The following is a 22,999-nucleotide window of genomic DNA, read 5'->3' on the forward strand; positions in this document are numbered from 1 at the left end:
CCACACCTCAAGCCAATACCGTCAGTCACAAGGAAATTTGGTGCTAAAGACTCCGTTATTTAGAGCTTGAACACTTCTGGACAAGGAGAGCCTCACCAAAGGATTACACCACCTGCAAAAAGTGTTCTGAAGGCATTTGTTCTTAGGTCATCAAACTGAACAGGTGGTGCAGTCAAAATCAAGAATGCCTCAGAAAGAGGATGAGACTGAGACTGAGGAAGAATGGAGAAAGATTGCTAGGCTCCTATGGAAATATGCATCAATCCCTTAACTAAGATAAAAAGTATTCTTTTTAATGTTAGAGAAGATCTAGGTCTCTGAGAGACAGATGTGTGTCACATTCCATGTGAATGTGGCATGTCTTACATTGGGCCGATTATTAGAACAGTCGAGTAGAGGGCAGGCAGTATCAACGACATACTTAACTAAAACACCCAACAGATCGGTTGTCGCTGAGCACTGCCTTGTATATGATCATGAAGTGAAATGAAATTTGATGAGACAAGTATCATGGTGCAGGTGCCATGCTTCTGGGGCAGCATAATTAACCCGTCTATCAAAATAAAGATGTAAGAAAACCTAATGAACAGGGACAATGGTTTAAAGTTAAATAATGCTTGGTGCCTGACACACTATTAAAATAATCTCCATTCGTCACAACCACCCTTGTTGGAAAATACTAAGAGAACTTACTTTTCAGAGTATATTAGTGCTAGTTCTGGAATAAAAGAGCATCAAAGGGTGTAGTCTGCTTCGGGAATCGAACATGTAACAATATTATGAAAAGGATAGTTGCTACTCACCATATGGCAGAAATGCTGAGTCGCAGATAGGCACAACCCAAAGACTGCCAGAAAATGAGCAATCGGCTGACAAGGCCTTCGTCGGAGACAAAACACACACACGACATGCATGCAAATGCAACTCACACACGCAACCACAGTCTCTGACTGCTGAGGCCTCAGCAGCCAGAGACTGTGGTCGTGTGGAGTGTGTGAGTGTTTTGCCTCCGACAAAGGCCTTCTTGGCTGAAGGCTCATTTTCTGACCGTCTTTTTGTTGTGCGTCTCTGCAACTCAGCATCTCTGCTATATGGTGAATAGCAACTATCCTTTTCATAACATGGTTATATTCCATCCTGGATTTTCCATTGGGGAATCAAACATAGCTATAAATAGACCAACAAGGGTTCAGCTTGGTTGGAGTTTAGGCAGTGAGTACCATAACAACAAAACTCACAGCACCTGAAGAGGGGCTTGGGTCAGCATTTAAATATGATGTGTAAAATGCAAACAACAACTCGACAGAAAGCCCAGAAGCACACTACCGATCAGTCACGCCAGAAAACCTTGTAAGTCTAAAAAATGAGCTGTATTACATCTACTCCACTATCGACTCTTGGTGGCTAAAGTATCAAAGAGAAAGAGCAAGAATTAAAATGTAATATTTATTTGAAGTTTGGTAACATGTTAAGAATGGTGTAAGTTTTGCCTTGTAGTTGTTAAAAGTGGTTCATGTTTGTCTCACTTACTGTGCTTGTTCTGATATGTCGTGCGTTGTTGAGGAATGTGGTATTTCAAAAGTTCTAGACTTTCATTTTTGCACACACTTTTATTCTGATGATGCCTATATGTGAAAGCTAAATGTATATGTTATGTTATTACTCGTCTCACTCAAAGGCCATACATACCCCTCTATATTGCAGTTAAAACTGCTAATGAATGGAATGGAATGGAATATTGTTACCAGCACTTAGAGAGACCACCATGCTTTTTGCCAGCATGTGCTCATGAGAAAACATTGTTAATTAATAAATAAATAAATGAGGTACCAATCAGGGCAATTTCATCAGTGAATACTTCATGAATAATCACAATCATAGTGTAAGCAGAGTGACCACAAGGGTATAATCATCACTGTCCTCACTGGATTTTGATCTGGAGCTGCTGTTGACAGGAAGGCCATATCTTTGATCTTTTCTTTCACAAGTACATCATGATTCCATGTCCTGTGGACTACCTTTTTGATCAGCCTGATAACTCGAGTCCAATCATGCAGGGTAATGTTTACAGTAACTTCTTTCATCAGCATGTCAACTACACTGAAAGTTTTTATTTTTCCTAGCGAAGTCGCTTTTCACCTGGGTCCCATATATGTTCAGGCAGATTGAAATGAACACTGACTACACAGTTCTCTTCCATTGCAGTCAATTAATCAACCTGTTTGGGTATGGTTCTTAATTTGTACAGCAAATAAAGTCCTAGTAACACTATTGTATTTATGTGTGGCTTGGGATTGTTCAATGAAACACAAAAATTTGAAGACCAATCCATGAAGATTTTTGGCATTAAAATCCTCATGATAGTCGCTCGACTTTCTATTCTAGAACAAAAAACCAATGAGCAACTTGGATTAAAGTCACAAGTTGAGCTAGTGTGAAAGATGATTACGCGTTATGCTTGCCTACTGGCACTTTTGTTGTTCCTTAGGCTGTGTAGTCCTTGCAGCTTTTATTAAGGTGTGTCTTGCTGTAACTACAGCCTCTTCCAGACACGCAATATGTTTGAGCAAATGTTCCTCTTGGCATGCAGATACTGGCATGTCAGTCTGATATGTCGCTCACCTCTCTCAATGAATATCGGGACAAACCAAGTTCACGGTCATTTTCAAAGAGACTGCTTAGGCCCATTAATAACTTTGAACAATGGCAACTCCAGGTAGGAATGTCAACAGTGTAGGAAAAGTTAGATTTCTACTTACCATAAAGATGACAAGTTGCAAACAGGCACAATTAAAAGACATTTACACATAAGCTTTCAGTGACAGCCTTCATCAGAAAAAGACACACACACACACCATTCATTCACACAAGCAAGCACACCTCACGCGCACATGGTCGCTAATTCCACCAGCAGCTCAAGCCATAATGCCAGGCGTTCATTTGCTTCTTTTTGTCATGAACTTCATATCCACAACTATTCATGATGCATTTTGGAACTTATAAAAAGAGTGTGTGTCACAACTGAAGTATCATTCATCCTAACTACTCCAGTTAGCCTAACTACCCTCCCGAACTACACTCCTGGAAATGGAAAAAAGAACACATTGACACCGGTGTGTCAGACCCACCATACTTGCTCCGGACACTGCGAGAGGGCTGTACAAGCAATGATCACACGCACGGCACAGCGGACACACCAGGAACCGCGGTGTTGGCCGTCGAATGGCGCTAGCTGCGCAGCATTTGTGCACCGCCGCCGTCAGTGTCAGCCAGTTTGCCGTGGCATACGGAGCTCCATCGCAGTCCTTAACACTGGTAGCATGCCGCGACAGCGTGGACGTGAACCGCATGTGCAGTTGACGGACTTTGAGCGAGGGCGTATAGTGGGCATGCGGGAGGCCGGGTGAACGTACCGCCGAATTGCTCAACACGTGGGGCGTGAGGTCTCCACAGTACATCGATGTTGTCGCCAGTGGTCGGCGGAAGGTGCACGTGCCCGTCGACCTGGGACCGGACTGCAGCGACGCACGGATGCACGCCAAGACCGTAGGATCCTACGCAGTGCCGTAGGGGACCACACCGCCACTTCCCAGCAAATTAGGGACACTGTTGCTCCTGGGGTATCGGCGAGGACCATTCGCAACCGTCTCCATGAAGCTGGGCTACGGTCCCGCACACCGTTAGGCCGTCTTCCGCTCACGCCCCAACATCGTGCAGCCCGCCTCCAGTGGTGTCGCGACAGGCGTGAATGGAGGGACGAATGGAGACGTGTCGTCTTCAGCGATGAGAGTCGCTTCTGCCTTGGTGCCAATGATGGTCGTATGCGTGTTTGGCGCCGTGCAGGTGAGCGCCACAATCAGGACTGCATACGACCGAGGCACACGGGGCCAACACCCGGCATCATGGTGTGGGGAGCGATCTCCTACACTGGCCGTACACCACTGGTGATCGTCGAGGGGACACTGAATAGTGCACGGTACATCCAAACCGTCATCGAACTCATCGTTCTACCATTCCTAGACCGGCAAGGGAACTTGCTGTTCCAACAGGACAATGCACGTCCGCATGTATCCCGTGCCACCCAACGTGCTCTAGAAGGTGTAAGTCAACTACCCTGGCCAGCAAGATCTCCGGATCTGTCCCCCATTGAGCATGTTTGGGACTGGATGAAGCGTCGTCTCACGCGGTCTGCACGTCCAGCACGAACGCTGGTCCAACTGAGGCGCCAGGTGGAAATGGCATGGCAAGCCGTTCCACAGGACTACATCCAGCATCTCTACGATCGTCTCCATGAGAGAATAGCAGCCTGCATTGCTGCGAAAGGTGGATATACACTGTACTAGTGCCGACATTGTGCATGCTCTGTTGCCTGTGTCTATGTGCCTGTGGTTCTGTCAGTGTGATCATGTGATGTATCTGACCCCAGGAATGTGTCAATAAAGTTTCCCCTTCCTGGGACAATGAATTCACGGTGTTCTTATTTCAATTTCCAGGAGTGTATGAGACATACCATCAAATAGGGTGTACCAGCAAGTTCAAAGTTACTACATGTGTTGCTGTGCAGCCTCAAGTCTCAAACATCTATCATGTATATGTGGAGACTGAAGCAGTGAATGAAAATTTGTACTGAGGCTGGGATTCTGGGATTCAAACCTGGGTCCCATGCTCATTCAGTAGATGTGCATACCACTGTATCTCTCCCAAGGGGCTCGCCGCTCTTTGGTGGGTTCATGTTTGGCTATCTCGGTGCCCTAGCCCTTGCAGCGTTTTTTCCCTTCCAAGCTGCATGTCTGTCCTCTTGCTGTTCTTCTTCCCCTTCCTTGGGGAACATATCTGGGATGTTTTTGGGAATGTATTCTGCATTTTCAGTAGCCGACATCAGAACAGTCTCTCCACTGTTTTTTATTCCCCTTCTCCTATGCTTCCTTCACCTTGCTGTTTGAGGTTCCTCTTTTTCTTCTTCCTCCTCCCTGTGCGCTCCTGAAGGCCGGTCCGTGCATCTGACACATAACAGGTAGCTGGGTAACTTGTAATTCCTAGCCCCGGGTCGACAGGTAGGGTTCACATGTACCTCTTGGTACAGGCCAGGCCCAGGGAGGGGTAATGCCTGAGCTGCTACCTTCCAAATTGTCAATTGGTCCCTCCATCAGGTGTTAGGGAGGTGTGATCTGAGGTGTGAACAATTACACAAGGCAGGTGCACCCCCCTCTGAGGAGGTCCCCAGTTGGAAGGAGCCATTGGAGATGTTGGCAGTCGTGGGGGATTTTCTTGCAATGAGCCAGTCATCTTCTTCACAGTCAGTGTCTACTAAACGTAAACAGAATGAAGTTCATAATTCAAAAGACCCTCTCAGCTGCACTACAGTTCCTCACACTGAAGATGGTCAGTCCTTTGCTACAGTAAATCTGTCAATTATTCAGAAAGGTGTTGATGCAGTTGCCACCCCTGTGAAATCCTGCTCTCGATTATTCAATGGCACTTTGGTTTTGGAGATTACTTCTGATTCTCAAGCACAACAACTGCTTGCATCTTCGTCCCTCCACAGCTATCCTGCTCATGTTGAGGCCCATCGGACTCTGAATTCTTCCCATGGTGTTATTTACTCTATATTGCTCGAAGGTCTGACTGAGGCAGGAATCCAAACCTATCTCTCTCTGATCAGAGTGTCGTTGCACTCTATCGGGTGATAAAAAAGGTAGATGTATCATTAGTGCCCACACCTACTCTTTTTCTCACTTTTGATAGAGTGGTGCTTCCAACAAAGATCAAAGCAGGCTATGATGTTATCACAGTCTGACCATACATTCTGAACCCCCTCCTCCCGAGTTTGTCCCCTGTATCTTGATGAGTGGGCGGTCCAGGAGATCTGCATGAAGGAAAAAGTGCCTTACCCAGTCGCTCGTAAGTTGTTGGCTAGTCGTAAACCCTGCATTCTACCATCCGTCACTTACAGTATTGTTCTTGCTACATCTCGCTCCATGAAGGACATGGCCAGTGCAGACATGCGACCTCAAATTCAGCACTGCGGTTGTAAAATCTGTCAGTGTCACGTTAGCATCCCCATCTCCTCCTCCACATGTGCAACAAGCCACCAAACTTTCCCCTCATGGGGCGAAGTCACCTGCTTCACAACTGGCAGGCTGGAAAGGACAGAAGGAATGCCCCCGTGAAGGCTTCTTATGTCCCTCGAGCCAACATATATCTGAGTCTTCCTCTGCCAACTGGAAAAGCTCCAAGAAATCAAACAAAGGCAAATGGTCTCCTCCTTTGCCGATTCGGAGATCCTCTTTGATGGTGTTGCCACGTGATACCCCAACCCGGCTCACCTCTGTGTTGCTGGTGTGCAGTGCCAACCATTGACCAACAACAGACCAACAGAGGGAGAATGCCGAAGCCTCTGTAGATCTCGTGGAGCAGGATCCTCTAGCCTCTGTGCCCCGTAACGGTGAGTCTTTGAAGACTGGCACTCATCCCCTCTCCTCATCATGACTCTCCTCCAATGGAATGTTCGCAGCCTTAGATCCAACAAAGAGAACTTTTGGCTGCTCTTGGAATCACACGGTCTGCTTGTTCTCTGCCTCCAGAAACAAAATTGTATTCTCACAACTGCTTTGAGCTCTCGCATTTGTTCTCTGCCTCCAGAAACAAAATTGTATTCTCACAACTTCTTTGAGCTCTCGCATTTCTTTCTGGGCTGCTTTGACCTTCCTCTCAGAGGACGGCATTCCATCTCATGGGGGAGTCATGCTGCTCATCTGGAGTGATGTTCATAGTCAAACCATCTCCCTGATTACCTGGCTTCGATCTGTTGCAGTCCGCATTTCCCTTCCCCACTTCACATTTTCCCTTTGTATCGTTTACGTCCCTCTGTTATTCGATATCAGCAGGGTAGACTGCCTCCAGCTTATTGGGCAACTCCCTCTCCTCTTTCTGCTGCCCAGTGACTTCAGTGCTCACCAACCCCATTGGGGCTCTCCCACAACCCATCTGAGAGGTGCCATCTTTGCTGACCTTCTCAGTCAACGTAACCTCATCTGCCTTAACACAGGAGCACCCATGTTCCTTTCAGACTCATACACACCTATTCCCACTTGGACCTCTCCTTCTGCACTGCCCAGCTTGCCCATCGTGTCGAATGATTCATTCACTCTGACACATAATTAAGTGACCATTTCCCGTGTGCCATCTATTTGTTGACTCCCACTCCATCTACGTGCGCACCCAAGTGGCGGCTTTTTAAGGCTGACTGGGGCCTATACAACTCCCTGGCGACCTTGACCAGTTGTGATGACCAAATAGAATGTCTTGCAAAGGTTATGCTTACCACCGCAGAACATTCCATTCCTTACATTTCCTCTTTACCGCACCATGTCCTGATCCCTTAGTGGACTGAGGCATGCCATGATGCAATTTGCGCACAGAGATGTGCTCTCCACGTTTTTAACCGTCATCCTATGTTTGCATTCATTATAAACAGTTGCGTGCACAGTGTCATCGCGCTCCTTGGGATAGCAGAAAAGCTAGCTGGATTTGATTTGCCAATTCTTTCAACAGTTCCACTCCCTCTTCCATTGTGTGGGCCAACCTCCAACAGCTGTCTGGGACCTGGCTCCATCCCCCAATGTTTGGCCTGATCATAGCAGATGATGTCATAGAGGACCCCATGGCTATCTCCAACACAATGGGACGCTGTTTAGCAGAGATTTCGAGCTCCATCCACAATCATCCTGCCTTTCTCCATCAGAAACAAGTGGAGGAGGCTTTGGGCAGTACTGTTCTGTTCTCAGAATTGTGAGTGCTACATGCTGTCTTTACTACAAGGGAGCTAGGTCATGCTCTCACTTCATCACGATCCTCTGCCCGGGCCGGATGATGTTCGCATTCAGATGTTGCAGAACATTTCTCTGGCAGGCAAACACTTCCTCCTTCATACGTACAATCACATCTGGACAGAGGGCACGTTTACCAGATGCTGGTGTGAAGCAACTATCACACCTATATCTAACCCCGATAAGGATAAACACCTTCCTTCTAGTTATCGCCCCATTTCTCTCACCAGCTGTATTTGCAGGGTGATGGAACTTACGATTCAGTGTGAATTTCGAGCACACCATTCTGCATATGGCCATCTCGTCACTTTTTCACCCGTGTCATGAGCGGTTTTCACGGAAGTACCAGATTGTGCTCGTGTTTTTCGATTTGGAGTAAGTCTACGACACCTGCTGGAGGACTGGTAATCGCCATACTCTTTACACGGGGGGGCTTCTGGGGCTGCATGCACCGATTGCTTCAGGAAATTTTAAAAGATTGAGTTTTCAAGGTATGTGTGAGTTCTGCCTTGTTGGACACCTAAATCCAGGAAAACGGTGTGCCTGAGGGTTCTGTCCTGAGCGTCATCCTCTTTGCTATTGCCGTTAACACGATTGTGGCTTGTCTCCTGCCGGACATCTCCGGCTCCATTTTCGTTGACAATTTTGCCATCCATTTCACTGCTCCCCAGACATGTCTCCTTTAGCGATGTCTTCAGCATTGTATCGATAGTCTTTACTCGTCAAGCATCGACGATGACTTTTGCTTCTCCATTGATAAAACCATTTGTATGAATTTCTGGCAGCGCTGTTGGTTTCCTTCCACTGTCTTTACAACTTGGGCTTGTTGCTCTTCCATTCATTGAAACTAAGAAATTCCTGGGGCTCATACTCAATAGAAAACTTTATTTTTTCCTCTCACGTGTCTTATGTTTTACCTGGCTGCCTGCTGCGTGTGGTCCCTCGGTGATCTGTGTGTCCTTAGCAGTACTTCCTGGGGAGTGGTTCGAACCAACCCCCTCCTTTTGTGCCAGTCCCTTGTCCATTCGAAACTAGACTATGGGTATTTTGTTCATGCATCTGCACGTCAGTTTCTCTTACACCGTCTCAATACTGTCCAGCATTGCGGCATCCATTTGGCCACTGGCACCTTGTACACTAGCCAGGTTGAGAGTCTGCATACAGAATCTGTCGAACTACTGCTGTCATACCGCCGTGATTTTCTCCTCTTCATATATGCATACCATTTGTCTGTCATGCCAGGCCACTCATCTTATGCCTTCTCCTTCAATAACTCCTTTGATTGCCAATATGGGGCGCATCACTCTTCTCTGTTACCTCCTGGAGTTCACTTTCGGCTATTGGTCCGGCAGCTTAACTTCACACTACTGGCTACTTTACCTTAATTTGCTTCCTAAGGGTACTACTCCAGTCTTGCTCTATGGCCATAAGTTTCTCATCCTTCGCAATAATACCTTTGTGTACACTCGTGGCTGTCAGACTGACCGTGGTGTCGGGTGTGCCTTTGGCATTGGCTCCGACATTTTTCGGTATCAACTTCCAGAATACAGCTCAGTATTTACAGCGGAGCTCTTCACTGTGTATCAGGCCACGCAGTACATCCGACAACACTTGCTCTTCAATTGTGTCATCTGCCTCGACTCTCTCAGTGCTCTTCAGAACTTCTGTATGCTGTATACTCTTGATCCCTTAGTGCAATGGGTCCAGAAAAGCTATCATTTGCTCACACTTGATGAAACCACTGTGATGTTTATGTGGGTTCCTGGTCACGTCAGTCTGATAGGAAACGAGGCCGCTGACGCTGCTGCTGAGGCTGCAGTCCTCGTATCTCAGCCTGCTAGTTTTTACATCCCCTCCAGTGATCTCTTGTGTTGCTTTCTGTTAGCAACTGGTGTCACTTTGGCAACACCACTGGTCTTCCCTTCATGGGAACAAGCTGCGGGTTATTAAGCCTCTCCCAGTGACGTGAACAACCTCCTCTCAGCCCTCTCGCCATGAGGATATCATTTTAACTAGGTTGCATATCAGGCACTGTCTTTTTAGCCATGGCCATTTGTTAAGTGGTCCTCCCCCAACAATTTGTGCTCATTGCGCTCAACCTTTGACAGTTTGCCATTTCGTGACGGAATACCAGTTTTTTAACCACTTAAGTTCTAGTGTCTGTTTGCCATCTGAGTTATCGGCAGTTTTAGCGAACGATGTGCGGGCTGTCGACTGCGTTTTACTTTTTATCTATTGTAGCAATATGGCAAAGGACATTTAATTTTTAGTTCAGGACCTCCGTTTCTCTAGGGCGTGTTTTATAGACATTTCTCCACATCATTGTTTTTAGCTGTCTTTTCTTCCATCAATTGTGATTATTGTGTAGCCATTTGTAACTCCTCTCCTTGTCTTCACGTTCTACAGCTCTGACATGGGCACACATGATCCTAGTTGTTTTTGTGCCCTAAAACAAAACAAAACAAAACAATACAATACAATACATTGTCCATCCCCTAGTGCAACAGGTCCAGGAAAGCTGTCACTTGCTCACTCCTGAGGGAGCCACTGTGATGTTTATGAGAGTCCCTGGTCTCATCAGTCTGATGAGAAACGAGGCCACTGATGCTGCTGCCAAGGCTGCGATTCTCGTACCTCGACCCGTTAGTTCTTCTATTCCCTCTGATGATCTCTGTGTTGCCATCTGTCGATAGGTGGTGTCACTTTGGCATCATCGCTGGTCCTCACTTCTTGCTGCAAGGAGATTATTTTAACTAGGTTGCATATTAGGCACTGTCTTTTTAGCCATAGCCGTTTCTTAAATGGTGCTCCCCAACCTCTTTGTGCTCACTGCCTGCAACTTTTGGTGCTTCACCATTTCCTGATGGAATGCCCTTTTTTTAATCACTTAACTTCTCATTTATGTTTGCCGTCTCTGTGTTATCAGTTGCTTTAGCAAATCTTGTGTGCTGTTGGCCACGTTTTACTTTTTATCCATCGTAGCAATATGACGAAGGACATTTAATCTTTAGTTCAGGACCTCCATTTCTCTATGGCATCTTCATGTGCTATAGCTCCAACATGGGCACGTATGACCCTAATTGTTTTTGCGCCCTAAAACGCACAACAACAGTTTCCACTGTTCCATTGTTACACAGTGGCTTTGCACAACTGTGTGGACTACCTCAGCATGCCTCCCTCCTCCATCCAAATTCCCACTCACGCCCTCCACCTGTAGGCCCTGGGTTAGAGTAGGCCCGAGGTGTTCCTGCCTGTCATAAGAGGCGACTAAAAGGAATCTTTCACCTTTAGGCCTTTATGTGATGGTCCCTTTAGGGTTTTACCTCCATTTCTCAAAATTTTCCCAAAGAGAGAGTCAATTGGGGAAGGGCGCCTTACATGGTGCCTCGTGTCCATTGTGCATTGAGACCTTTAGCCCACTTTCTCCTCGAGGCTTTGCAGTCCCGTTCTTCCTCCATCTCTTGGGCAAGGACACCTTCCTGGGTGCATTTTCCTCCACCCACTATGCAGTGTCGTTTGCTGCGCCGACAGTGACCATGGAATTCCTTGCACCTCATATCCAGCACGGTAGCCTGTCCGTTGTGGTGGGGCCACCATGTACCCTGTTGGTTGTAGCCCCCTGACTACGCAGGGATTGCTCTGCTGATGCCTGTGCTATTAACTCCCCACATGCCAAGGAGTATATGCCTGTCACCCCTCACGCCCTCCACCTGTAGGCCCTGGGTTAGAGTAGGCCCGAGGTGTTCCTGCCTGTCATAAGAGGCGACTAAAAGGAATCTTTCACCTTTAGGCCTTTATGTGATGGTCCCTTTAGGGTTTTACCTCCATTTCTCAAAATTTTCCCAAAGAGAGAGTCAATTGGGGAAGGGCGCCTTACATGGTGCCTCGTGTCCATTGTGCATTGAGACCTTTAGCCCACTTTCTCCTCGAGGCTTTGCAGTCCCGTTCTTCCTCCATCTCTTGGGCAAGGACACCTTCCTGGGTGCATTTTCCTCCACCCACTATGCAGTGTCGTTTGCTGCGCCGACAGTGACCATGGAATTCCTTGCACCTCATATCCAGCACGGTAGCCTGTCCGTTGTGGTGGGGCCACCATGTACCCTGTTGGTTGTAGCCCCCTGACTACGCAGGGATTGCTCTGCTGATGCCTGTGCTATTAACTCCCCACATGCCAAGGAGTATATGCCTGTCACCCTGTGGCATTGGGACTCCTGGCAATGGCCATCCTGCTAGGTGGCCTTTGCTGTGGCTGGGTGGTGCCCGTGGGGAGGATCCCTGGTCAGTGTGGGTGGCATCAAGGCAGGTGACGCGCAATGATGCATACCATGTCATCACTAGCTGGTGACCAAACGCCAGCAGTCTCCAAGCATTCCAAGTCTCTATACAATGCAAGGAAGTATGATACTAAATCGTTTCTCTCCCTGTCCACACCATGGGAGGAACACCAGGCTAAGGATGGCAGCGAACCTTATTCGCCCCGGTACCTCATATGTACGAGAGCTGGTTGGGGGGCACTTCCCTCCCTGTTACTCCCGCACCACGTACCTCGAGAGCACTACCACCCCCCTCCCCCCACCCAACCAACCATCAGGGACACCAGTCCCTACTTCTCATCCGGAGAAGCATAAGTCTTCATCGGCTCCTCCCGCTAGAAAGGGGTCCCTTGGGTCACTCCCTTCACAGTTTTCCTCTAGTGGGAAAGATGACACCAGTGGCTGAAGTGCCCAAAAGCAGCTGGTCATAGGGCTTCACGATCATCCTCTTTTCCAGAGACGGAATCAGTGATACCCTGCCAGCCAGAGAAATCCAGAAAGAAGACTCCAAAAATCAAGGGAATTGTGGTGGCACCCACACCACCACTGCCTACAAGCTCTGCGTCTGAGGATGGTGAAGATTCTGGTGTCTGCTGACGACCCAGATCTCACCAGACCCTTAGACACAATGGATATAGCCTGTTCAGGAAATAAGTCGGTGGCAGCAGGTGACCCTGAGGCGTAGACTGCCTCATTGAGTGTTTCATGCCTTCCCAGTCTCACAATCATGTCATCCTCTTGGAATTGCGGCAGTTTTTTCCACCACGCGGCTGAGCTATGGCAACTGTTAAGCCTTACACCTGCTTTCTGCATTGCCCTCTAGCAAACCTGGTTCCCGGCAATGCGAACCCCTGCCCTTCGTGGCTACAGGGGATATTACAACAACCGTAGTGAATATAATAGTGTGTCAGGTGGAGTTTGCGTCTATGTCCTGAACTCAGTATGTAGTGAACCTGCGCCCTTTCAAACTCCTCTTGAAGCTGTGGCTGTCAGGATACGGACGACACAGGAAATAACTGTTTGCAACGTATGTCTTCCTCCGGTTTTAATGTCCATAACCCCTCGTGGGGTAGCACCATGCTTATTGGCCGAGGCAGAGATGTCAAAAATTTACTGTCACAACCCGACCTCTGCCTCTTAAATATGGGTGCCCCCACACATTTCAGTGTGGCACATGGCACATATTCGGCCATTGATTTCTCAGTTTGCAGTCCTGGCCTTCTCCGATCTATCCACTGGAATGGACATGATGACCTGTGTGGTAGTGACCACTTCCCCATCTTCCTGTCACAGCCCTTGTGTCAGATCCACGGACACCTACCCAGATGGACTTTAAACAAGGCAGACTGGGACGCTTTCACCTCTGCTGTCACCATTGAATCTCCTCCACATAGTAACATCAATGTGGTGGTTGAGCAGGCAACTACAACGATCGTTTCTGTGGCGGAAAACATGATCCCTCTTTCTTTAGGGTGCCCCCAGCGAAACACAGTCCCTTGGTGGTTGCCGGAAGTCACTGAGGCAATTAAGGAGTGTTGGCGAGCTCTACAGTGGCACAAGCGGCACCCTTCCCTTGAGCACCTCATTGTCTTTAAACAGGTGTGTGCCCGGATTCACCAGCTTATCAAAAGGCAGAAACAGGAGTGTTGGGAGAGATACGTGTTGACCATTGGGTGCCATACATCACCTTCCCAAGTCTGGGCAAAGATCAGACGAGTTTTGGTGTACCACACCCCAACAGGTGTTAATGTAAATGGTGTGTTATCTACTGACACAAACGTGACTACTGAGCACTATGCTCGCGCCTCTGTGTCAGAGAATTAACCCCCAGCCTTTCGCACTCTCAAACGGCGGATGGAAGGAAAGTCCTCTCATTCACTACATGCCACAGTGAACACTATAATGCCCATTTACAGAGTGGGAGCTCCTAAGTGCCCTTGCACATTGCCCTGACACAGATCCTGGGCCAGATCGGATCCACAGTCAGATGATTAAACATCTCTCGTCTGACTACAAGTGACATCTCCTCCTGATCTTCAACCGGATCTGGGGCGATGGTGTCTTCCCATTGCACTGGCGAGAGAGCATCATCATACCAGTGCTCAAACCTGGCAAAAACCCGCTTGATGTGGCTAGCTATCGGCCCATCAGCCTCATCGACATTCTTTGTAAGCTGCTGAAACGTGTGGTGTGTGGGCGGTTGAGTTGGGTCCTGGAGTCACGTGGCCTACCGGCTCCATGCCAGGGCAGTTTCCACCTGAGTCGCTCTACCACTGATTATCTTGTGTCCCTTGAGACTGCCATCTGAACAGCCTTTTCCAGACGCCAACACCTTGTTGCTGTCTTTTGTGATTTATGAAAAGTGTATGACACCACCTGGCGACATCGTATCCTTGCCGCATTATTTGAGTGGGGTCTCCGAGGCCTGCTCCCGATTTTTATCCAGAATTTCCTGTCGCTTCATACTGTCCGTGTCCAAGTTGGTTCCTCTCATAGTCCTCCTCCCCTCCCTCATATCCAGGAGAATAGGGTCCTGCAGCGCTCTGTATTGGGTGTATCTCTATTTTTAGTGGCCATTAACGGTCTAGCTGCAGTTGTAGGGCCATCCGTCTCTGACTCCTTGAGCAGCCTACAAGATGTTGACCAGTGCTACCCTCGTCATCCTTTGGTAGCGACCATCCAGGAGTCCATCTATGCCCTGTAATGGTCCGGTCGTTCAGTGGTGTTTGTGTGGACCACAGGACACTTTGGAATCCCAGGCAACAAACTGGCTGACAGGCTGACCAGACAGGCTACACGGAAACCATTTCTGAAGATGGGCATCTCTGAAACTGACCTGCAACCGTTTTTACTCTGCCAGGTTTTTTGGCTTTGGGAGACGGAATGGCATAGTCTCAGTATGCACAACAAACTGTGTGCCATTAAGGAGACTACCCTAGTGCTTTTAGGGTGGAGGTTTTAATGTGTAGCAGGTGGCTGGCTTCTCCTTTTTATTCTCATGGTCAGCCAGCCATGGTAAGCTGTTTTGTCGTTTTAATCTCTTCTACCTGTTTCTTGCATTTCTGTGCTTATCTTCTCCACTTTTGTCCATTTAACTGTTTATTGCCCTCCCGTCGTTCTTGTGGTTTTTCCTTTCTCTCCATTTTGTGTTGTCAGTCTCGCTTGTTTTATCCTCACCCTTGTGGCATTGTTTTATTTGGAAGACGGGACCGATGACCTAGCAGTTTGGTCCCCCCCACCCCCCCCCTTTTAAACCAACCAACCAACCCACTCACGCCTCAGCCACTTGGTATTTCCCCTAAACTTAAAGAGCATTGCAGTGGCTCTCCAACTCTACTGGAATAGCACCAAACTGCCTAGGCATAGGTGCTTTAATCAAATGAAACTATGTGGTTACAGAGACATTTTCAGGTCTCAGACATGTATGATGTATATATACAGATTGAAGCGACAAATGAAAATTTGTACCAAGGCCGTTATTTGAACCTGTATCTCCTGCTCACTAGGCAGATGCTCTGACCACTAAGTCACACTGGCACAGGTGTGCCTTGTGGCAGTGGTGGTGTCCTACATTCACCACCAAGCCTATTATAATAAACAATACTTTTGCACTCTGTAGACAGCCTGGATTTAAAATTTCTTGCCTTTCTTGTAGTTTTTATTATTTAAAATTCCTCTGCCCCTTCTGCCTTTACCTCCTCCTAGCATTTTATTGCTGTTATTGCAAACTTCCCTTTTCACATGCCTAGCTGTATTCTCCCTGTCATCAGGGGATATACACAGAATGTAAGTAAAATCGTCTGTCATAACCATATCATTAACATTTATATCATGCAATTACTGTTGTAGTAATAATGTTTTGACACTCAGCTCAAGGATGAAGTTTATAAGAAAACTTAACTCGGAAGTGGGAGCAGTTACTAGAATTAGCATGTGCACTCATTATTTTATGTTTCTCACCACAAAGTGGCATCTTCTTTGTTGAGTTTGCTATTTCTTAAACTGCACAATGCATTTCAGCAATGGCACCTAACAGCACTAGTAACTTAAAGGACAGTACAAGTGGCACACCTGATAACAGATATCTGCAGGGCGCTGAGCTTCATATATCCGTACGGTGCAACACTGAAGCTTGCACGGCCAGCTGTGGCACTCCTTTCCACTGGGAGTGTTGCATATCCTCACCAGCGACCGGTCTGTGCAGTTTCTGGACGGCTTGTGGTTCTGGGATCAGGACACATGCTAGCCGATCGCTATATTGATCGTGAGGATAATGACCGCATTCGGGAGGTACTACTGCGACTCTTGTCTCCTCCACCATTTGACCTCAATGATGTGGACGCAGAAGATCCTGAAGTGAGTCTGCAGTTTTATATTTTACTTCAGTTCTTTTTCTGTGTTGTGTTTTTCATTATCTCATTTCTTTCTTTCTTCTACTATTGCTGCTGCTGTTACTATTTTTTAAGGAAATTGAAGTCTGTTGCAATGATTCTAATGTGTCTCACCTACTGTACATCAACTGTGTTTGGAGCTTACCGTCCAAAACTTTGTAGTCATATGCTTCCATATGACTCACTATAATGAAGCTACCGGTAAACTGTTTCACACACTTGCGGCTTGCAGCTGATAGAATCGTGGATGGTAGTACAGTGAGAAGAGATAATGTTCCGCCACTCTATAGTTTTCCATAAGCAACTGGGGGACATTGTTCTTATTTTCAAGAAATTAGTAATGTGTCTAGGCCTCACCTTGATGAGAAATTCATCTTTTTGTGGCACCTGAAGCATCTCTAGGTAAGAATGCTAAAGACTTTAAACATCGTAAAGTGCTTTAATGGCAGATATTGTGGGAGGGGCACAGGGTGGGAGGTCGTAGACAGGTTCTCCCTGTTATTATTTTACAGAGCAGTTTTTTGGTCATCGCTGGACTGTTGCTATACAGTACGTACTTTTGCATGGCTGTCTTATCCAAACACCTTGTATTCCACTCATCATGAGGGCATTACAATGGCAACAGGAACTTCTGGACACACTGTGTACACATCCTCTGTGCTGAGTCTGGGAACTACCTTTAACCATCCTGTTAACGTTCCTCATGGTGCAGGAAGCATATAGGATTCAGTCTTTCCCACAATCTCCTCTTGTTTGTTCACCAGTAGAACATGCATGTATAAATCACAAAAGTGCCACAAGACTAGTTTAGATTAAACTGAAGGTGTAATTTATAGAGCTCACTGCCGGACATTATTGGAACCGGCATCCTCCCTGGTTAGTATTGAGGTGCAGTCTGTTTTCAAATCTGAGATTAGTGAAATAAATCCTGTACACCAGATCTTATTTTTAAACAATCCTCCTTTGTATTTTTAGCTGTGGACCAAATTTAACAGTTATTTACACTGATGGATCTGAAGAGGGCAATGCTGTCAGCTGATGTGTAGTTTCCTCTCAGTTTATCATTAGGATTCAATTTCCAGGTGAATTTACAGCCTTTTATGGTAAAGGCACTAGAGCAGATGAAGTGTAGTCAACAGAATAACTGTTTTATCACTCTGATTTCTTAAGTATATTACTGACCATCCAGCAAATGTACCCAGCAAAAAATGGTACAAAACATAAGTCACTGCATCTACAACGGCAAGGAAAGGAAGTATCATTCTGCTGGGTACAATGCCCTTGGAATCCAGGGAAATAAGCAAGCTTGCATTGCAGCAAGCAACACGTGCAAGGAAAATGATGTACTACCCTGTGCTGTCCCTTTGGGTGCTCTTATCTCGTTGACGAGATAGGGCTTGGCATAATTAACTAGTGCTTACTTCATTTAATTTCAAACAAAGAATTTAAGTCAACAAAAATAAGAAAAGGAGCCCAGAATTATGTGTAATGATCAGTTTAATCACCAGGCGTACCTTGTGCATTACCAGTACTTTAATCAACAGTTGTGCCAAATAGGTATAGCAGTTACAAAAAACACGTCAGCAATATTCAGTAGCTGGCACAACATTGAGGTGACCAAAAGGAGTCCTCTACATTTTGGTCTTAAGTATTGTGGTCGCCTTTTAGGATTTGCCCCCCACATTCTCCAAACTTTTCAGAAGTGAGGGCCATTTGGGGAAGGATGCCTTACATGGTCCGTCTATCCATCGTGCATTGTGACCTTATGCACCTATAATTGTCAGGGCTCTGCAACACCAACAATAATCGAGCCATTTGGGTGAGGACACTTAACGGGGCGCATAATCTACATCTGTTGTCTGCTGTCCTCTTTCATCCCCATGACAATACTGGATGTCTTCGAACCCAATATCCAGCATGATCGCCAGTGTCTGTCACAATGGAGGGGGCATCATGTACCCTCTTGGTTGTAGTCCCCTGACAACATAAGAGATCGCACTGCTGATGCCTGAGCTGCAAATTCTCCACGTATGCCAAGGAGTAGATGCCCATTCCTGCTTGTCATAAGAGACAACTACAAGGAATCTCCATCCCCTTTCTGATTATGGTCCCCTTTCTGGGTCTGACCTCCACCTTTCCAAATTCTGCAGAAGTGCGGGCCACTTGGGGAAGGACGCTTATTGTGGTGCACTATACAAGGTGATTCATGAAGATATGCAAATATTTTAATATGTTATTCTACAAGTAAAACTAAAGAAAAAAGTTCATATAAGCATTGATCTGCAAATGTTTAGTTACAGAGTTGTTTGTTCTTGTTGTTGTGGTCTTCAGTCCTGAGACTGGTTTGATGCAGCTCTCCATGCTACTCTATCCTGTGCAAGCTTTTTCATCTCCCAGTACCTACTGCAACCTACATCCTTCTGAATCTGCTTAGTGTATTCATCTCTTGGTCTCCCTCTACGATTTTTACCCTCCACGCTGCCCTCGAATACTAAATTGGTGATCCCTTGATGCCTCAGAACATGTCCTACCAACCGATCCCTTCTTCTGGTCAAGTTGTGCCACAAACTTCTCTTCTCCCCAATCCTATTCAATACTTCCTCATTAGTTATGTGATCTACCCATCTAATCTTTAGCATTCTTCTGTAGCACCACATTTCGAAAGCTTCTATTCTCTTCTTGTCCAAACTATTTATCGTCCATGTTTCACTTCCATACATGGCTACACTCCATACGAATACTTTCAGAAATGACTTCCTGACACTTAAATCAATACTGGATGTTAACAAATTTCTCTTCTTCAGAAACGCTTTCCTTGCCATTGCCAGCCTACATTTTATATCCTCTCAACTTCGACCATCATCAGTTATTTTGCTCCCCAAATAGCAAAACTCCTTTACTACTTTAAGTGCCTCATTTCCTAATCTAATTCCCTCAGCATCACCCGACTTAATTAGACTACATTCCATTATCCTTGTTTTGCTTTTGTTGATGTTCATCTTATATCCTCCTTTCAAGACACTGTCCATTCCATTCAACTGCTCTTCCAAGTCCTTTGCTGTCTCTGACAGAATTACAATGTCATCAGCGAACCTCAAAGTTTTTATTTCTTCTCCATGAATTTTAATACCTACTCCGAATTTTTCTTTTGTTTCCTTTACTGCTTGCTCAATATACAGATTGAACAACATCGGGGAGAGGCTACAACCCTGTCTTACTCCCTTCCCAACCACTGCTTCCCTTTCATGCCCCTCGACTCTTATAACTGCCATCTGGTTTCTGTACAAATTGTAAATAGCCTTTCGCTCCCTGTATTTTACCCCTGCCACCTTTAGAATTTGAAAGAGAGTATTCCAGTCAACATTGTCAAAAGCTTTCTCTAAGTCTACAAATGTTAGAAACGCAGGTTTGCCTTTCCTTAATCTTTCTTCTAAGATAAGTCGTAAGGTCAGTATTGCCTCACGTGTTCCAACATTTCTACGGAATCCAAACTGATCTTCCCCGAGGTTGGCTTCTACTAGTTTTTCCATTCGTCTGTAAAGAATTCGTGTTAGTATTTTGCAGCTGTGACTTATTAAGCTGATAGTTCGGTAATTTTCACATCTGTCAACACCTGCTTTCTTTGGGATTGGAATTATTATATTCTTCTTGAAGTCTGAGGGTATTTCGCCTGTTTCATACATCTTGCTCACCAGATGGTAGAGTTTTGTCAGGACTGGCTCTCCCACGGCCGTCAGTAGTTCCAATGGAATATTGTCTACTCCGGGGGCCTTGTTTCGACTAAGGTCTTTCAGTGCTCTGTCAAACTCTTCACGCAGTATCATATCTCCCATTTCATCTTCATCTACATCCTCTTCCATTTCCATAATATTGTCCTCAAGTACATCGCCCTTGTATAGACCCTCTATATACTCCTTCCACCTTTCTGCTTTCCCTTCTTTGCTTAGAACTGGGTTTCCATCTGAGCTCTTGATATTCATACAAGTCGTTCTCTTATCTCCAAAGGTCTCTTTAATTTTCCTGTAGGCGGTATCTATCTTACCCCTAGTGAGATAGGCCTCTACATCCTTACATTTGTCCTCTAGCCATCCCTGCTTAGCCATTTTGCACTTCCTGTCGATCTCATTTTTGAGACGTTTGTATTCCTTTTTGCCTGTTTCACTTACTGCATTTTTATATTTTCTCCTTTCATCAATTAAATTCAATATGTCTTCTGTTACCCAAGGATTTCTACTAGCCCTCGTCTTTTTACCTACTTGATCCTCTGCTGCTGTCACTACTTCATCCCTCAAAGCTACCCATTCTTCTTCTACTGTATTTATTTCCCCCATTCCTGTCAATTGCTCCCTTATGCTCTCCCTGAATCTCTGTACAACCTCTGGTTCTTTTAGTTTATCCAGGTCCCATCTCCTTAAATTCCCACCTTTTTGCAGTTTCTTCAGTTTTAATCTACAGGTCGTAACCAATAGATTGTGGTCAGAGTCCACATCTGCCCCTGGAAATGTCTTACAATTTAAAACCTGGTTCCTAAATCTCTGTCTTACCATTATACAGAGATAGTGTAACAGAGTTACAGCTAATTAAAGATTTTGCCTGAAATTTAACAACTTCGCTAATATGAAGCCATCGCAAAACTGTATGAGGTTAGAGTAAAGCATGAGTTTCATTTAGTTTGTTGTTATTTATCTGGTGAATCTGGTAAAACATGTCCCACATGTGTATCTGCAGTAGTTTTCCGGAACATCCAGAGAAGCAAAGAAGTATTTTTGTAAAATTTTTAATTTTTTAACTATGTGGCCCACTTTGTTTTTTAAATTCCAGACAATTGGACAGAATTTTCAACAGGAGTTGTAGAGAATGTAATTTTGGAAAAATAATAATGTTAATTGCAACTGTATTCCCTGTTTCATAAATAACCTACAAACTACAACAGTTACTGTTGGTTTCACTTAAATAGACTATTCTTGTTATGTTCTTTCACTGAACAAAACAGAAAACTTAACTCATTTCAAGGTTAGGAAATGAGTGAAACAACTCACTAACGGTTGCCAACTGTGATATAAACGTTTCTACATTCTTAATAGAAAGCAAACAAATGTACTTGTATAATAATATTTGCTTGTCTGGATGTTCTGGAAAACTACTGCAGATACACATCTCAGGGTGTATACGACCCAGGACAACCGGGAGATTCGGGAAAAACCCAAGAATTTTTTAGAATTTCGGGAATTTTCCATTGTTTTTGTTTTCAGTTAAATTTTTGTAATTTTGACTGGTAAGAACCGATAGTCTAACAAAAGATATTACTGTATCCCGCTACTGCAGAATAAAACATGGACGAGAGAAAAAACGAAAATGAAACTTCAATAGCAAAGGAAATGCGCCATATACAGCGACAAAACACAGTGCTCATACAAGCGTCTGCCAACAGTAAAATGTGTCAAAAGCTTTAGGAAGACTACGCAATGCTTCTTAACAACAAATTGCCTCCGATGAGCGTGATGTCACAACTGTTTACATTAGATTCGTTTTAGCAGTAACGAGCGGGATGATGCGCATGTGTAGTTGAGTAGTACCTTCTCCTGCTTCTGGCTACAGAAGTGTGGTTGTTTGCTGTGTAAGCAGTCACAGCAAGATGCTACTGGGAAAACTTTTACTGGAGTGCCCAAGATGCCAGATTCATGCATGCGCAGCAGGCCCAGATCTAGGGGGGGGCACCAAATTCATATTCTTGAGGGGAAAAACCTTGTTTCACAAAGCGACTAGCATCCAGCGCATGTTAGTCTATAAATTATTCATATGACTTTGAAATGCATTCCTGTCGGTCTTAGAACACATTCTAAGTGATTTCTGAATGAATCGTAAGTTGATTTGTGAATGCGTGCATAGTGTAAATGATGTCTCTGTCAGGGTAATCCTCGTCGCATGTAGAAACAAACTTGGCAGGAATAGTTACAGAATTGGTGATAACAAGACTCTTTGTTAGAAAGAGGAAGGATAATAAACGAGGATATCACACAAATTATGGAACAATATGACGACGATTCCCCAAGTTTGTATAAAAATTTCATACTACTATTTTTCGATCTCATACTTGAGAAACTGGACCATATGAATGGAGTGTGAAACTATTTCCTAAATTAAAGCTTTTGCTTGCAGTAGGTCTAATAGGCATTTGATATTGGTACATTGTGAATTATATTCTGTCGTTACAAAAAAGACAGTTTGTGCCAAAACAGTCTTGTTTATTTGATGTGTGTTACAATTGTTGCAGTATTAGAAAGGCCTATTTTGTATTATCTAGCTGACAGTGACAAAATAGGTGTAATCAGATCAGGAAACCTCACCAGTCTTGGGTCCTATTTGTATTAACAGCTTTTTCAGTATGAGACAACCCCATTTCGATTTTTCATGTAGCAAAACGTTTGACGAACTTTGAGGTAATAGATTCTTTCGCAGAAAGGAA

General features: G+C 45.3%; 1 protein-coding gene across 1 annotated transcript in view; it reads left to right on the plus strand.

Annotated features, from left to right (window-relative positions):
* Positions 1-22,999, plus strand: part of LOC126416116 (intraflagellar transport protein 52 homolog) — a 73,510-nt gene that overhangs the window by 21,502 nt on the left and 29,009 nt on the right. Inside the window, exon 5 of the mRNA XM_050083639.1 lies at positions 16,234-16,498. Within this exon, the coding sequence (XP_049939596.1) occupies positions 16,234-16,498 (265 nt within the window). The remainder of the gene's footprint in view (positions 1-16,233; positions 16,499-22,999) is intronic.

The sequence above is a fragment of the Schistocerca serialis genome, chromosome 8, assembly GCF_023864345.2.
Source record: "Schistocerca serialis cubense isolate TAMUIC-IGC-003099 chromosome 8, iqSchSeri2.2, whole genome shotgun sequence".
Lineage (NCBI taxonomy): Eukaryota > Metazoa > Arthropoda > Insecta > Orthoptera > Acrididae > Schistocerca > Schistocerca serialis.